Source organism: Zootoca vivipara, chromosome 4 (genome assembly GCF_963506605.1).
Source record: "Zootoca vivipara chromosome 4, rZooViv1.1, whole genome shotgun sequence".
Taxonomy (NCBI): domain Eukaryota; kingdom Metazoa; phylum Chordata; class Lepidosauria; order Squamata; family Lacertidae; genus Zootoca; species Zootoca vivipara.
In genome coordinates this window covers 98541262-98558658 of record NC_083279.1, presented here as the reverse complement: position 1 = coordinate 98558658, position 17397 = coordinate 98541262, and the positions used below count along the sequence as shown (strand labels likewise).

The 17397-nt window shown below is 49.0% G+C and overlaps 1 protein-coding gene across 3 annotated transcripts in view; it reads left to right on the top strand.

Annotated features, from left to right (window-relative positions):
• Positions 1–17397, top strand: part of CLPB (ClpB family mitochondrial disaggregase) — a 72038-nt gene that overhangs the window by 35067 nt on the left and 19574 nt on the right. For all 3 annotated transcript variants that reach the window (XM_035115199.2, XM_035115202.2, XM_035115200.2), the window contains exons 6-7: positions 1090–1187; positions 8104–8218. In XM_035115199.2, the coding sequence (XP_034971090.2) occupies positions 1090–1187; positions 8104–8218 (213 nt within the window). The remainder of the gene's footprint in view (positions 1–1089; positions 1188–8103; positions 8219–17397) is intronic.

The following is a 17397-nucleotide window of genomic DNA, read 5'->3' as shown; positions in this document are numbered from 1 at the left end:
CAGAACCTTAATCCACTGAGGCTGGCATGGTCTTTCAGACTGGAGGTCTCTAGCCGAGAGAAGCCCCCCCCCCATCTCTCTTGCTCAAGATCCTTTTAGCTAGAGGTTGAACTTCTAACTGCTGGATTCTGAACCTGGGACTTGGTGAGCAGAGCAATCTCTCTGGTACAATTCCCACTCACTCCAGGGTCTTAGTTGACACTGTGTCTAAGGAAGAGTTATTTCCCCTTCCCTGCAAGCATAAGAACCAGTAACATGCTCTCTTACGCAAACAATTGTTATCCGAGACCCTTCTTCATGTTCCCCTTCCATGGGAGGTCCGGAGGGTGGAGACATAAGAACGTGCCTTTTCGGTGGTGGCTCCCTGCTTCTGTCTCTGGGGCATTTTAACCAGGCCTTTGGCTTTTTACTATAGCCTTTTAGAGTGGGTGAGATGTTTTAATGTAGGGGTTCCCCCCCTGCTTTTATGTGATCTTTTTCTTTGTAATTTGCTTTGAGTTACTGTGACAAAAAAGCAACTAATAAATAACAGTAATAGTAAGGCTCTTTAGAGGAAAAGCGATCCACCCACGATGAGCCATGAGTGAAAAGGTACAGAGGTGAGAGATTGCACGAGGGGCCTGAACGGAGAGAGCAAAGAGCGGCAAAGGGGCACAATTGCTTTCACCCCTCATCTTCCTGCCATCTTTCATTGTCTGTTGGATATTAGCAGCCCACAGCAGGGCAGTGTCCCACAGTGGAGGCCGTGAAGCAAGAGCACCACACCGAAGTGCGGCCACTCCAATTTCTGTTGGAGTTCTGTCGGCCCTTGGCAGGAGAGTGGGCGGCTTGCTTCTCCAATGGGGTGTTAACGATTGTCCCTCAGTTCTGCAGCTTCCTTTTGCCAAGGCCTCTTGTTCCTGGTGACACATCCCTTTTGCTATGTCCTTTGACATCCATACGTGTCGCCGCTGGTGGCACATTGTCCCTTTTCTGATCTGCGCCCTGCTCAGAGCAAAGGTTAAAGAGGACCCCGGATAGCTCAGAGGCTGTAAGCTGCCCGTCATCTGACTCCATCCCACATGTTGAGCTCTGTCTTTTCCCTTTCAGGTGCCAACCCCCTGCAGAGAAATGAAATGGGGCACACGGCTGTGGATTATGCACGGGAGGGGGAGGTCATGAAGCTCTTGAAAGCGTCTGCAACAAAGGTGAGGATTCAAAGACTTGGCTCTCATGGGTTTCTCCCTCCCTCCTTCACTCCCTCCCTCCCTCCCTTTTAGTGCCATAATCCAGGGATGGCATAGAACAGGCATCCCCAAATTGCAGCCCTCCAGATGTTTTGGCCTACAACTCCCATGATCCCTAGCTAGCAGGACCAGTGGTCAGGGAAGATGGGAATTGTAGTCCAAAACCTCTGGAGGGCCAAAGATTGGGGGTGCCTGGCATAGAAACTGTCTCAGGGTCTTGGCCTCAGAGAGAACATTGTGAATGCGCTCTGTGCTCAGCCGGCGATCGAATCATATTCACAGAATGGTTTCTGTTATTAATAAATCCCTCCAAAGCATTTCAGGTCACCTCTAATGTATGCCTGCCTTCCTGTTCCACCCTTTGGAGAGGTGGGCAGCAAATGAAGGGGTCCATTGCCCTGCTGTGCCAATTTTCTGAAATTTGGTGGATGGGGGCAACTCAAGTAGATGCTGGGCCCGCACATGCAATTTGAATGTGTCCATGGCTCATGGGACAAAGGTTCTTGGGTCCCACCATGCTGCTTTGGATGCTGTTGCTTCTGCAAGAGGCTGAATGTGGAGCCAGTGTGGTGTAGTGGTTAAGAGCGGTAGACTCGTAATCTGGGGAACCGGGTTCGTGTCTCCACTCCTCCACATGCAGCTGCTGGGTGACCTTGGGCTAGTCACACTTCTCTGAAGTCTCTCAGCCCCACTCACCTCACAGGGTGTTTGTTGTGGGGGAGGAGGGGAAAGGAGATTGTTAGCCGCTTTGAGACTCCTTCGGGTAGTGATAAAGCGGGATATCAAATCCAAACTCTTCTTCTTCTTCTTCTTCTTCTTCTTGAATGTGAATGGGAAGGGTGGCACACAACCGTGCTTGGTGTCACCTTGCTGGCAGTGCCTTCTGTTGTGCTGCCTTCAGCAGAGAGATGGGGTAGAAAATAACTACCGTAAACTTCATTATGCCAACACTCCTCCTGTTGGTAAGTGCTACGGGTGAAGAGGAGAATAAACGTAAGAAGAGCCTGCTGGATCAGGCCAGTGGCCCCTTCTAGCCCAGACCACAACCTGATGCCTGTGGGAAACCCACAAGCAGGATTTGAACACAAGAGCAACTCTCGCCTCCTGTGATTTCTAGCAACTGGGATTCAGAAGAATCTCTGCCTCCAACTATGGAGACAGAACATAGCCGCCCATCATGGCTGGTAGCCATTGAGAGCCCTCCTCCACGACTTTGTCTAATGGTCTGACTTGGTGGCCATCATTGCCTCCTGCAGCTGAGAGTCCCACAGTTTAAGTGCAACGTGAAGAAGGACTTCCTTCTATCTGTCCTGAAACTTCCAACAAGAGGAGGGCTTTTGTGCCATTGCATAAAGGAATGACACTTGTCTCCATGCATCTCGGGGGGCTTCAGAAGGACAAGAAATTGGATGGGTCACAGCAGTCCTGAGCCAGATGTTCCGCAGCCCTCTGGAAAATTGACCCCCAGACAGTAGCTTGCCTTTTATTCCCTCTTCTTCTTCCTGTCCTCACCCTGCTACCAAGAGTCAGGCCCTGCTGTCGCTGTGCCCCATTCCCAACCCAAATGTGTATGGTCAGGCTCTAGCTGTCACCTTCTTCTTCTTGGGTGATCCCTTGTAGCCAAGTAAGATTGTCTTCCATAAACACAAGCTTTAACCATAGAATCATATAATCATAGAGTTGGAAGAGACCACAAGGGCCATCCAGTCCAACCCCCTGCCAAGCAGGAAACACCATCAAAGCATTCTTGACATATGGCTGTCAAGCCTCTGCTTAAAGACCTCCAAAGAAGGAGACTCCACCACACTTCTTGGCAGCAAATTCCTCTGTCGAACAGCTCTTACTGTCAGGAAGTTCTTCCTAATGTTTAGGTGGAATCTTCTTTCTTGTAGTTTGAATCCATTGCTCTGTGTCCGCTTCTCTGGAGCAGCAGAGTCCGTAAGTGACTGTGGAGGCCAAATCTGGATCCCTATGTCCTTCCACAGTGGGGACATAGGTTTCCGGGTGGGAGTTGATCACAGTGAGGGTTTGCCAAACGTGTTGCTGTCACCACAATCATAGGGGCTCTTTCGCTTCCAGCAGCGGCCACTTGCTCCGATGTTAATATGCTTTTGCGCCGCACAAGGTGGCAACTTCCAGGGCTAGGGAAGAGGAGCTGTCCATGCGAGTTCTGCCAAGCATGTGGCAACCCACCCCCTCACAAGAGATGGATGCTGTTGGGAATGAGCTGTGGCTGGAGGGAAGCCGTTTGCAATTTTTATAAAGGAAGTGTCAGGAGTTGCATGCTTAAATCTCAGCAAGGAGAAGGGGGAGAGAGACCATCGTGCTAACTTTAATGGGTCTCTGGAGCCTTCCCTCCACGAAGCAGAGCTGCCCTTTAACTAACTTTTTCTCCACAAAGCCTTTGGATGATGTGGGGGAGATGCACAGATCTGCGCAGAGATGGGTCTTGCTGAAGAAGGTAGCAGCAGCGGGTGCATAAAATCTCATGCTCTTTGGGGCTGCTTGGTGATGAATGTGCAGCTGAGGGGGATGTGGTGGCAGAGGGGCTGCCAGTCCTGCTTTTCAGCCCGCCGAGAGTCTTTGAGAATTTATTGCTCATTTTGATCACTGCTGCAGAATGAATTGGTGGCACTATTAACGGGACAGACACATCCCATCGATTTTATTTACATATGCTGGTGACAAGAGCAACAAGGAGTCTTCATAAGTGAAATCAATTTGTTTTTAGGAAAAAGTCTCCTGCTCCTAATGGCCTGCTTCTCGTGAAGCAGAGCCACCAGGTCAAAGGCTGGAGTGTGGGCTAGAGGCTAGTGGTTAGGTTGGCTGTTGGGCCTTCCTCTGCCCTCTCTCCCAGTTTCCACCACCAGCTGGAAGCCGTTACAAGCCTGTCCTTGAAGGGCATGGGCGCTCAGTGGGCACACCCCACTGGCGCACTCCCCATTGCAAAAGTAGATTGTTGCATCTGCATTCCCAAATACTTTTGCGAAGAGGCCGTTGCACCTTCCCTCCTAATCTCCAAAGCCTCTTCTCTCTGCAAATCTTCCCGTAATTGGAGCTGTGACTGGGAGGGGTGCCAGGGTCTTTAATGAGCAATAAAAGGAAAAGAACACAATTACCTGGCTCTAAGAAGGAGCCCGCTGTTGACATCTCAAGGTGAGGCCTCCTGGCAGAACTCATGGAGCGCATCTCCAGTTGTAACGCTTGGCCTGGCACTCTGGTAAACTCAGGAGTTTGATGGGACAGGTTGGTCCCACCTGTTGCACAGTGCAAGGAAGCCGTCTTATATCTGCTTCCTTGGAAGTTTCAGGATGGAGAAAAGAACTTCACGCAGCGCACAATTAGACTATGGAACTCACTCCCACTGGGGGCAGTGATGGCCACCAACTTGGATGCCTATAAAAGAGGCTTAGACAGAATCATATCTGTGGCTATTACCCATACTGGCTATACTCTGCCTCTACAGCTGGAGGTAGCTTCTGAATGCTCAGGTCCTGCTTGCAGGGGGCATTTGGTTGGCAAGTGGCTGCTCTAAATTTGTGGCTGCTTTCCAGTGGGCCTGTATTATTGTTCGAGCACAATTCAAAGTGTTGGTGCTGACCTTTAAAGCCCTAAACGGCCTCAGCCCAGTATACCTGAAGGAGCGTCTGCACCCCCATCATTCTGCCCAGACACTGAGTTCCAGCTCTGAGAGCCTTCTGGTGGTCCCCTCACTGCGAGAAGCAAAGCTACAGGGAACCAGGAAGAGGGCCTTCTCGGTAGTGGCGCCCGCCCTGTGGAATGCCCTCCCATCAGATGTCAAAGAGATAAACAACTACCTGACATTTAGAAAACATCTGAAGGCAGCCCTGTTTAGGGAAGTTTTTAATGTGTGACATTTTAATGTATTTTAATCTTTGTTGGAAGCCGCCCAGAGTGGCTGGGGAAACCCAGCCGGATGGGCGGGGTACAAATAATATTATATTATTCTTATTCTTCTTATTATTATTATTGAAACAAACCACATAAAATTAAACAATAAAACAATACAATTCTTTATTATAATACTGAACCCTTCCTTAAAGTGCTTGCTGAAACAAGAACATCTTCGTCTTGCTGAAGTTCAGCAAAGAAGGTGCATGTCTAATCTCAGTTGGGAGGGAGTTCCACAGGTCTGGACCCACGGCACTGCATGCTTACTTCTAGTAGTTAAGAGCTGTGCCCATGGGGGACAACTCCACACAAGATCCCCGTGATTAGGCCGGGATATAATACAATTCTGTGTACCACTTTGTGCACCTTGAATGGAAAAGAGGCGTTTGCATTTAAAGAAATTAAATACAGTGGTACCTGTAGTTTCTAACTTAATTCGTTCCAGAGGTCTGTTCTTAACCTGAAACTGTTCTTAACCAGAGGCATGCTTTCGCTCATGGGGCCTCTTGCTGCCGCTGCGCCACCGGCACACAATTTCCGTTCTCATCCTGGGGCAAAGTTCTCGAGGTAACTCTTCCAGATTAGCGGCATTTGTAACCTGAGGCGTTTATAACTCGAGGTACCACTGTAATAGCCCATGCCCTTTGCAAATTTACTTACAGGTAAGGCACCCTGGAGCTTACACCCAGGTAAATGCGCATGGGATTGCAGCCAAAGCTGGGTGTTCTGGCTGCAACCGCAATGTCACATAGCAGTGAGTTCCGCAGATTGTTTTCGCATTTTGCAAAGACGCTAACCCCCGGCAAGACTGCCTGTTGGTTTCGGCATCTAACTCTTGAGTCTCTGCATTTTGAGAAGAGTCCTGTTCCTAGAGGATGTAAATTAAACACACACACACACACACACACACACACACACACACAAAAGAATTCACACCAGCAGGCAGATAGAAAAGAAAGGCAGTTTCCTTGCTGAGGCAGCCCTTTCTGGGGTTTTGCCCACTCTTGGGCTTTTGTGTAGCTCTCTACCCCTTCCCTCCTCCGTCTTTCCTCCGGCCCGCCAGTCACATCCGATAACATATATATTATGGCAGAGCTGCTCTTATGCATTATTTTCTTTTCAAAATGTAAAGAAAGAAAAAGCAGGAGGGAAAAAATTGGCCTATATATTTGGAAAGACATAGATGTATAGATGGGGCCGGAGTAGTTTGAGGCTGGTGATATATAGGGAGCCTGAGGGAGAGACACCATTGGCGCTCTGGATTCAATCCAGCAAGTGCCGTCCCACTGGGATCCGCAAGGAAGTTATTGCTCCATTTTGAAGCATCAGGACTGATGGGGTGTCTCGGTTACAGGGTAGACGGATAACAGCAGCCAAAATTGGATTGGTTGCTATTTATTTTTTTTAACTTCTGTCAAGGTCACTACCGTAACAGGAAAACACCAGAAAAGCTGGCCGGCAGATTGTGTTGCGGGTTTCTCAAGCGGCGGCTTCTGCTGCCGCTTTTGCGACAAGAGCCGGTGTGGGCTGTGCTGCTGAGTAGGCGGATCAGACCACGGAGGGTGGTCCAGCTGGTCCAGCGTTCTCTCCCCACCCACCCACAATGGTCAGCATGACAGTGACAGCCCTCTGCTGTTGCTTCTCCTCAGCACCTTTTCTTAGAATCCGAGAATCGTTGAGTTGGAAGGGACCCCAAGAGCCATCTAGTCCAACCCCCTGCAATGCAGGAATCGTGGCGGATTCTTCCAATGGCCTTCAAGGTTTTCAGGCCTACACCCTTGTGCAAATTAATTGAAACAAAGCCTGTTCTCTATCTTACTTGTAATCTTGTACTCAAAACAAACACAAAAGGTCAGTTGATCCTTATGGTGTCAGAAGCCTGCAGCCAATAGAAGGAATGATGCGCTCGCCACAATATATTGAGGTTCTACAAAAGAGCCATTGTACCCTAGGTCTCTCTAGCACATGGAGAAGCTGCTCTAGAAGAGAGGTCCCCGATTCCCTTCTCTTGTGTGCTGGTTTTTAACCCCAGAACCCAGCGATGGCACCAGGTTGGGTAGCTTTAAAAGTAAGAGCTGTTTGACAGTGGAATGGACTCCTCTCCTTCCTTGGAGGTTTTGAAACATCATCATCATCACCACCATCATAATTTATTATTTATACCCTTCCCATCTGGCTGGGTTTCCCCAGCCACTCTGGGCGGCTTCCAACAGAATATTAAAATACAATAATCTATTAAACATTAAAAGCTTCCCTAAACAGGGCTGCCTTCAGATGTCTTCTAAAAGTTTGGTAGTTTTGTGTTTTTTTTGACATCTGGTGAGAGGGCATTCCACAGGGTGGGTGCCACTACCGAGAAGGCCCTCTGCCTGGTTCCCTGTAACTTGGCTTCTCGCAGTGAGGGAACCGCCAGAAGGCCCTCGGCGCTGGACCTCAGTGTCCGGGCAGAATGATGGGGGTGGAGACGCTCCTTCAGGTATACTGGACCGAGGCCGTTTAGAATAGGTTTAGAAGAGGTTGGATGGCCATTCGTCATGGGCACACGTAGGGAAGGGTATTTTCAGCCACCCCAGACTTTCTCTGTCTTCCTTCCCCTCCCTCCTGGTTTTATGCTGCACTTTAAAATGCCCCCTCTTTTTTGGAGGGTCTGCGGTGATTAAGCTTTTTTTTATTAAGTTCCCACTGGTTCATTTTTGTGACCTTTCTCTGCCGCCATGGATGCAATTCTGATTATTTCCCTTGCATATTCATTTTACATGTGCGCCTGACTCACGTTTGCTAAAAGCATTGAACGTTCGGTGTGAGCAGAAAAGTGGGCTACAAATGTCTTAAAATGGATAAATACGTTATTCCTATACCCAGCTAACCTCACGGCAGGTGATAGAGAAGCTTGTCGCATGGACGTCCTTACAGCATGGGTGTTGGGGTATCTTTTTAAGAGAGCAACTTCTTTTCCTTTCCACAGTTCCAGGAAGAGCAGCGCAAGAGGGAAATAGAGGAACGGCGAAGGTTCCCGCTGGAGCAGAGACTCCGGGAACATATCATTGGCCAGGAGAGCGCCATAGCAACTGTTGGAGCTGGTAAGATCTGGGGCTCTGATTTGATTAGCCTTCTGCTGTGCAAATCCTGCAGAGAAGCTGGAAGGGGGTTAGTTAGTGTGCGCGCACCCACGCGTGTGTATCACATAAATGTCATGCCATAATTTTATTTAGAACGTGTGTGTGCACAGAACAGTCAAGAATACCTTAAACTGCAAAGCCGAGAATTTCAGCTTTTAAACACTTTTATTCTTGTTTGTGGAGTGTCACTTTTTTAATTGCTGGGTTTTTGTTTTGTTTTTTTCTTTGCCTGAGATGAAATCCAGGAAAATACAAGGAATTTTGTCACCGGTGAAGGTCTGGGCACCATTGTGTGTTGCAGCTGCCTTCAGCTGTAGTACATAACCCTGCAGTTTGGCGTCTGGCGCAGAATTCTGACTCCTGGAAATGTCAGAATTTGTACCTGGAAAGAAAAATGCATTTTAGTTCCTAGGATGGTAGGAATAAGCTTGGGAAGTATGCTGCTCATGAAATCCTAGGTGCCATGGGAAGGACAGAGAGCCAGGGGCTTCAGTTCCTTTGGCCTGCCAAAGTGGACCAGATGAGAGGAATGAAACAAAAGATGGAGCCATAGCATGGTGGTGACCATGATCCTTTGGCCAAAAAGCTGGGGACGATAAGAGTTGGAATCCAGATCCTCCTTAACATCCTCAACATCCTCTCAAACGGAACCATTTTTTCAGATGCTCTCTTAGCCACACTGAATAGAGCATTATTACTACAGCATTAAGGGACCCAGGTGGTGCTGTGGGTTAAACCACAGAGCCTAGGGCTTGCTGATCAGAAGGTCGGCGGTTCGAATCCCGGCGACAGGGTGAGCTCCTGTTGCTCGGTCCCAGCTCCTGCCAACCTAGCAGTTCGAAAGCACGTCAAATGCAAGTAGATAAATAGGGACCGCTCCGGCAGGAAGGTAAACAGCGTTTCCGTGCGCTGCTCTGGTTTGTCAGAAGCGGCTTAGTCATGCTGGCCACATGACCTGGAAGCTGTACGCCGGCTCCCTTGGCCAATAGAGCGAGATGAGCACGCAACCCCAGAGTCGGTCACGACTGGACCTAATGGTCAGGGGTCCCTTTACCTTTACCTTACTACAGCATTGCTTGTATTAGGAAAGGAAGCTCCTCTTATCGCAGTGTATAATTGCTTCAGCCTTTCTTGCCATAGCATTACTTGGCTGGCTTTTATTCCAGATTGGGTTTTTTTAAAAGCAATATATACATTGCAACTAATTATAATTATAATTATAATTTATTATTTGTACCCTGCCCATCTGGCTGGGTTTCCCCTGCCACTCTGGGCGGCTTAAATCTTTCTTTATGCATCCTACTCTGCTGGTGAGAAGCAGGGTGTGCCTTGTGAGCGGTGCTTTTTCCCCTGGAAAAACAGGCGTTGGTAGTTACCATGAAGTTATTGCATTAAGTGCTACACTTTTTAACAACAAAAAGATGTGCCGGTACTGTGTACCTTTGAGTGCCCCGGGGGAGGTACTGGTTGTGAGAGACAGGATTGTATGTCGTGTGTTTTAGTGATACCTTGAGATAGCAAAGAAATAACATTTTTCCTCCCTGACATGCTAGTTTTCTGTGTGCAGGCTTTGTTCTGTTCTGCTTTGTTGCGGGGGGGGGGGGCGTTTGGTCACATGAACCTCCCGCTTCCAGGCAGAAGGGGTGCAGCGCACACCCAAATTAGCCACTTTATTCAGAGCTAGGCTTTGTCAGTTCTGCAATCCATTACAAAGTTTCTCATGGGTCGCCTTCCATGAAAGAAAAACTTCTGTCTCTGGATTGGCCTTCAGAGAATGCGGCAGAGTCACAAATAAAGTTGAAGTGTGGGGTGGATTCGAGTGTCTGCTCAGCGCATCCCCATCGAACCCAGAGGGTGCTCCTCCCCCAGATAAAACCACTCTTATGTCCTGGAGCCTGTCACAGGAGACAGGTCCCTCCTCCAAAACAGAGAGATCTTTGGAATTTGGCACTGCACTGGGAGGCAGAAACAATGCGAACGACTTCAGGGCCTCAGAAAGTATCTCTCTGCCCTTCTCCCGGAGTCCATTGTGTAGTAAATAAAGAATATTAAAACTCTTTGTCAACCTCCTGTTACTGAAATCTCCCCCTGTTGCGTTCGCAAGACCATTAACGGCGATAAATGGAAGGAAGGGGATGTGGGCTGTTGAATCCTCTTTTTATATTTTAACTGTGGCCAAAGGCCAGGCTGAGGAGCCCCCAGAAGGCAGAAACTGGTGCTAAGCACCTCCTAATGGGCAGTCCTGCCCCTGCCTGAGTCAGGGATGGTTCACACAACCTACTCCCTGGTGGGAGGCATCCTCACAGCTCTACAGAGCAAAGTCCTCTTTTGGCCTGTTAATATGAGTCATGAAAGACTGGAGGAGGGAAGTTGAGTACAAGTCCCGGCTGGCCTTCTCATCGCCTGAAATCCCAGCTCCCAGGACCTGCAGCCTTCCAAAGGTTTTGGACTACAACTCCCTGTTGTAGCAGATCGGGGAAAGCTGAGTTTAATGTAGAACAGAGTGAGCTACATTAACATGCCAGCTGGCTTTGGACTCTTGTCTTGAATGAAATAATAGGAGCTATTCAACATTCCTTCCAGTTTAATGATGGGGGGGGGAGGCAAGCAAGCTTGAGAGGAACTTGAAAATAAATGGGACAGTGCACCTGAAACCACTGAAGCCTGATGGAGCCTAAGCGAAGCCCTTCTTGGTAGAGGATCTATATTCTCCGTCGCTGTTTACACTGTCTCACGGCTGGAATGAGAAAAATGAAATCAGGGGAAATGAATATTGATGAATTTGAATAATTTGTAATGATCGTATCCTTCATGCTTTTAAGTGCATGAGCCTTCCTGGGCACAGCACAAAGATCCAATCAAAGGCCTTGTGCCTTCAGGCAAAAATAGGGCAGAAAGTGGCATTTTTTCTGGTTGCAAAATTTGCGTTTGGGGGCAGGAGACGGTGGGATGCTTATGACTCTGGTCATCAAAGCAATTGGTGACTCGTCATTTGGTTAGGCCGTTAGGGATTCTGCCTCGCTTGCAGGCAGTGGAGGAGAAACCTGAATGGAGCACGTGGGACACGGCTGAGCAGTAGCTGAGTGAGACCCCATGAAAAGTGGGCAAGGCCCCTCAAACCCCTTCCCGCCTTTGCTCTGCCGCTTCCTCCAGCTTTTTGAGCATCTTTCTGCAAGCATGAGTTCTAGGGACATAAGAAAGAGCTTGGTTTCTCTAGAATCTGAGGGGCTTGGGTGGCCCAGAGCTGTGCTGTTAAACGAAGATCGCGGAACGTAGTTTGGGCCTTGGGTTTGGGAGGGCAAGACTCTCCCCTGCAAAGGCACCACATGTGCACCCTGGTTAGAGAAAGGCTGTGCCTGGAGGCAGCAGCAGGGGCTAATTGGGGAGCTTTGATTAATGGGCAGGGCCTCTCTCTGACACAGGTGGTGGTGGGGCTCGTGAGAGCAGCTGCCTTCATGGAACTTCCCTTTATTGAATTAGGCAGGACCAGGCGCACTCTGCCTGGGGATATCGCGCCAGGAAGGGGAGGCTTGCTGGTGCTTTTGCTGCCGCCTTTCCTGATGGTCCCAACCTGTTAAGCTTTGACGTGGGTGGGTAGGAGGGAGGGGGTGTTCTTGACAGTTCCTCTGAATAGCCCTTGCCCATCTTTCAAGATGGGCTGCCAAACTCAGGGCACACTTGGCATACCTCCTGACAGCGAAGCGACTGCTGTGCTCACGGTATAAATGCTGCAGCAGTGTGCCCCCCACCCCATGCCAGTCCGTGTTGGTGTGGGGGGGAGGAGTGTCAGGGAGCAACCCTTAATTCAGCTGCTAGCTTGCTAGCTCCTCATGCTCCATCCCAGGACACAGGATGGTTGGCAGTTGTCAAGCAAGTGTCACATTCTTTGACTTGTATTTAGCGGCATACCTGGCGGCTGCTTTCTTGTTTCAGTGGGCTCACTGGGACCCAGTTTGAGGAGCTTGATCTGAGGTTCGCAGCTGGCATTCAGTCTGTTGTCGTCTAGCCTGTTGTCTCGCTGCTTCTGCCCAATGTGGTTGCTCAGGGCATCAACTTTGTTGGCAGAGAGAGAAAGTGCATACAATGCCTTATGAGGAACGGCTTAGGGAGCTGGGTATGTTTAGCCTGGAGAAGAGAAGGTTAAGGGGTGATATGATAGCCATGTTCAAATATATAAAAGGATGTCATATAGAGGAGGGAGAAAGATTGTTTTCTGCTGCTCCAGAGCAGCGGACACAGAGCAATGGATTCAAGCTACAAGAAAGAAGATTCCACCTAAACATTAGGAAGAACTTCCTGGCAGTAAGAGCTGTTCGGCAGTGGAATTTGCTGCCAAGGAGTGTGGTGGAGTCTCCTTCTTTGGAGGTCTTTAAGCAGAGGCTCTTCCAACTCTATGATTCTAGGTCTTTTGGGGAGCAAGAGTTGACTAAATGCAACAACAAGAGGATGTTTCCAAGGGATGCCCCAGAATATAAGAACATAACAAGAGCATGCCAGATCAAGCCAATTCCCCATCTAGTCCAGCACCCTGTTCTCACAGTGACCAACCAGATGCCTCCACGTGAAACCTTAGCACGAGAGCAACTCTCCCCTCCATCAGTCTCCAGCTGCTAGTATTCAGAAGCATTGCTGCCTCCATCTGTGGAGGCAGAGCAAAACCATCATGGCTCCGTAGCCTTTGACGGCCTTATCCTGCTCCTTAAATTTGCTTAATCCTCTTTCTTAAGCCATCCAAGTTGGTGGCCATCACTTCTTCCTGTGGGAGTAAGTTCCATAGTGGAAAAGGATGAGGATCGAATGGGCAAGGGTAGATGCAGAAATGAGCAACCACTTGCATAGCTGTTGCTTTCCCACTTATTTGGTGGGTGTTTTGCTTGTAGTAGGAGCATTGGAGGTTGTCCTATACTGAGTCCATCTAGCTCTGCATTGTCTACACTGACTGGCAGCAGCTGTCTGCAGTTTCAGATCAGGAGTCTTTCTCAGCCCTGCCTAGAGCTGCCAGTGGTTGAGCCTGGCACCTTCTGCCAGCTGATCTTCCCATTGACTCTTGGCCCTTCCTGTAGAGCAGCACATGGCTTAAAGTTTAGCACACTGTTTTCTTGGTGCAGAGTGGGAGTGGGCTGTTGACCCCTTTGGCCACCACCTTCTTGCCCAGCCGACCCACATCTACCCGACAAACTGAGCCACCGCAACAGTGGGGAAAGCCAAAGAGGGCCCCTTGAATGCCAGTGCCTTGCCTCACAAGGGCAAAGTTGGTCTTTGGTTCATGCCCGAAGGATGTCACCCCTTTGGCGTCACGAGCCCGGCCAGGCCAAGAAACCCCACAGAATGAATTGATTTGATAAATGGACATTTATTACACTCACAAATTGGCTGAAACCAATTTTGGTCACGTCAACCCCTGATAACTGCTGGGGTATTGATTTGTGTAAAGTAATACAGTGAATTTATCAGTTCAATAGCCAGCTTGAAAGGCCTCTCAGAGACCCAGCACTGTGGCGGCTCTGCAGTTACGGAGGGCAAAAGAAAGCCCAGGCTGGAAAGAGCTCAAAGCCAGGAAGGCCCAAGGTGGCAGCGCCTCCCTCCCTCCCTCTCTTGTGCTCTTTCTCTCTCTGCTGCTCCCAGAATTTCAGCCAGGACTGCTGTGCCATAGTTCCTCCACAGCCTTTCTGCAAGAGTGAGGAGAGCGTAGCCTTGCAGAGAGCGGTATCTGCCTAAAATAGGGGTTGGATTCCCTCCTTGGCCAGGGATGAAAAATGGATGGTGCAGATGTTCTGGACAGCTCAGTTGGTTACAGCATGGTGCTGATAATGCCAAGGTTGTGGGTTTGATCCACTTATGGGACGGCTGCATTTTCCTGCATTGTAGGGGGTTGGACTAGATGATCCTCAGGGTCCCTTCTAACTCTGCAATTCTATTATTCTTATGTTGAGCCACCAGCGTCTTAACTGCCACATCAGCTGGGCTTTGCTCTGTTGCTAACCAACTCTTTCACCTTCCAATCCTAGGCAGTGCTGCACAGCTATCAAAGTATTTTTATCTGCAGAAAAAAACCCTTGCTGTCTTTTCTTGGTTGGCTTTCGCAGCAGCCCTGCCAGGCAGACCTCCATTATGCCCATTTTGCAGATCGGGAACTGAGGCTGAGATCACCATGGTGGTCCAGGTCTCCCAATTCCCAAATTGCTACTGAGTAATTATGAGTTGCTTTGTGCCCTTTGCTCAAAGTCAATACAAATAATATATTTCCAAGGGGTCTTGCAAGAGTATCGCAGAACCAGCGCGCTGCGAGGGTTTTTCTGGCATTTTACTTGTGGAATTTCAACTAGGCAGCCTTCAGCCACATATGTTTGAAATCACATGAGTTAAATGTGCTTAAGATGTGGCCGTACTAGAATGCTTCTGAATAGCAGTTGTCAAAAAACGCAGGAGGGGGGGGGGAGTGCTCTTGCACTCTTATGCTGAGATCTTGCTTGGGGGGGGGGGTTCCCCACAGGCAACTGGTTGGCCACTGCGGGAACAGGATGCTGGGCTCGATGGGCCATTGGCCTGATCCAGTAGCCAGGCTCTTCTTCTGTTCTTATGGAAATGAAGGAAATGTTCAAGGTGACTTTGTCTGCTCCAGAAGGGAACCACCACCTGGCTCCTGAAAGTCCTGCTCAACACCACCTCCACCTGCCACCTGCCAAGATTTTGCCAGTCACTCCCCAAACACTTCCACTCATATCCCATTTCATGGTGTGACTCTGGTCACGTCAAACTGCTCCTTCCTTTTGCACAAGGAGGAAATGGTCTCGCCACCCTGTCCCAAAAAGATCAGTTGAGCAAGACCTGATTCCGGCCTCAAATTTTATTGCTTTCATTTTAAAAACACATGGAAGGAAACAGGCAGAAAATATTCAGAGATGCTCATCTCTCTCTCTCTCTCTCTCTCTCTCTCTCTCTCTCTCTCTCTCTCTTGCTGAAAGGATCATTATTTGGAGACCCGTGTCTGGAAAAGCTCACTGGCCCTTCTCCAGAGTTTGTCCTCTGACTCTAGGTGCTTCTGGACATGCCATCCACATTGCCCTTCTCTGCAAGAAGCACAGTGGCCTGTTTTCTAGCATCTGGTGGTTCTCATTTGCGCTCTCTCTCTCTCTTTCTCTCTCTCTTTCTCTCTCCTTCTGTCTGCCTTTCCTTCCCCTTCCATTATCCTGCTCGGCTATCACAAGAAATATCTTTTGCTCGTCATTCTTTTCAAGCTTGGCATTTCGCCTACTTTTAAGGAGCACCTCTTGTCAAGCGTAATACGTTGCATCTCCGGTCTCGCTGACCTCTGACAACTGCCAAGACAGGGCTGAGTGGAATTTTAAAAAGCCGCCTGTGCAGGTGAGCACTCTCTGCAAGGAGGCCCTGTCTCTCGCAACACAGGCAGCAGGCTTTTGCCAACCTGGCGCCCTCCAGGCTCCCATCAGCCCCATCCAACACACACCCCCTTGGGGGAAGGCTGCAAAACACAGCCTTCTTTGCACAAAGTATCACAAAACAACTTATGAGAGTGCCTTCACCGACCGGCAGCAACTCTCCCAAAGTTTCAGGCAGGATGTATCTCCCAGCCTTACCTGGAGGTGCCTGGAATTGAAGCTGAGATGTTCTGCATGCAAGCCAGGTGCTCTGCCCCTGAGCTATGGTTCTACACCTTTTGAGAAGTGCATTGGAAGGCAGAGGCCTTGTTCTAAACAGGAATGGAAACTTGGAAGGCCTTCATCGGGTGAGGGCGTCGCTGCCTCTACTTGATATATTCGTACCTTTTCAGCCCATGGAGCATGTGTAGCTGTTGTGGCATGTGAAGTCAGGACATTGGTCCATCTATGCTGGGGATATTTCCCCTGAATGGCAGCAAGGAGTCTCTCTCCCGGGTTGTTCTCCGAGCCCGGTTGTCTGTGACACCATCTTTTTTTTAAAAAGCAATTTATTAGATTTTCCAATTAAAACACATTTAAAAAAACATTAAACAACACAAACAAACATTAAAAGAGACAGTACCACACATACATCAATCTTTTTTTTAAAAAAACAATTCTCTCCCAATCTCTCGTCAACAATGCTCCGCCGAGCTTGACTTCCCTCCCTCCCCTCATTTGGTTTTCTATTCAGTTCTTATCTTGCAGTTCCTTTGTACCTCCCATTTTAATGTCAATTCGTAGGATTTATTTCAGTCCTGCAAGTGTCTTTAAACTTCTACAGTTCTTTTCCATATAGTCCACAAATTTACTCCAGTCTCTTTGGAACCTTGCTTCCCCCTGGTTCCGAATCCTGCTAGTCAGTCTCGCTAATTCTGCATAGTCTATCATTTTTGTCTGCCACTCTTCAATCGTCGGTAAGTCCTGGGTTTTCCATTTTTGGACTAACAATGTCCTAGCCGCAGTTGTCGCATACAAAAATAATATATTATCCTCCTTTGTAATCTCTTGTCCTATAATTCCTAACAAGAATGCTTCTGGTTTTTTGGGGAAAGTGTATTTAAAAATCTTTTTCGTCTGTGACACCATCTTAACTGGAGGTGGCAGGGACTGGACGTGGGGCCTTCTGCATGCAGCTGTAGCTGGGCATGTAATGCGAAGGAGAGGTCCAGAAGGTTCGGTGGTGGTGGGAAGCTAGATTGCTGCCGTGCCCAGCAGTCCTATGGGCAGGTTTTGAATCTTGAGATTATTCTTTTAACGTGGCACTGACCCCTTTGACCCTCCCCCTTTTCTCCTGCACCTTGAGTTCTTTTATAAGGAGAGCCTGCTGGATCAGGCCATGTAGTGCAGCATCCAGTTCGCACAGTGGCCAACCGGATGCCTCTTTGGGGAAACCCACAAGCAGGAGTCGTGCACAAGAGGAATCTCCCCTCCTGCAGTTTCCAGCAACTGGCAGGCAGAAGCATCGCTGCCTCCAGTTCTGGAGGCAGAGCCTAGCCATTCCGGCTAGAAGCCATCAGTAGCCCTCTCCTCCTCTATGAATTTGTCTATTCTCCTTTTAAAGCCACCCGAGTTGGTGGCCGTTACTGTCTCCTGTGGGAGAGAGTTCCACAGTTCCTCTCCTCCTCCATGAGTGTGTTTGATCCTAGTTTAAAGCACCAGGAAAGGGCGAACAAAAGAATGACTGAGAGCTGCCGTGGC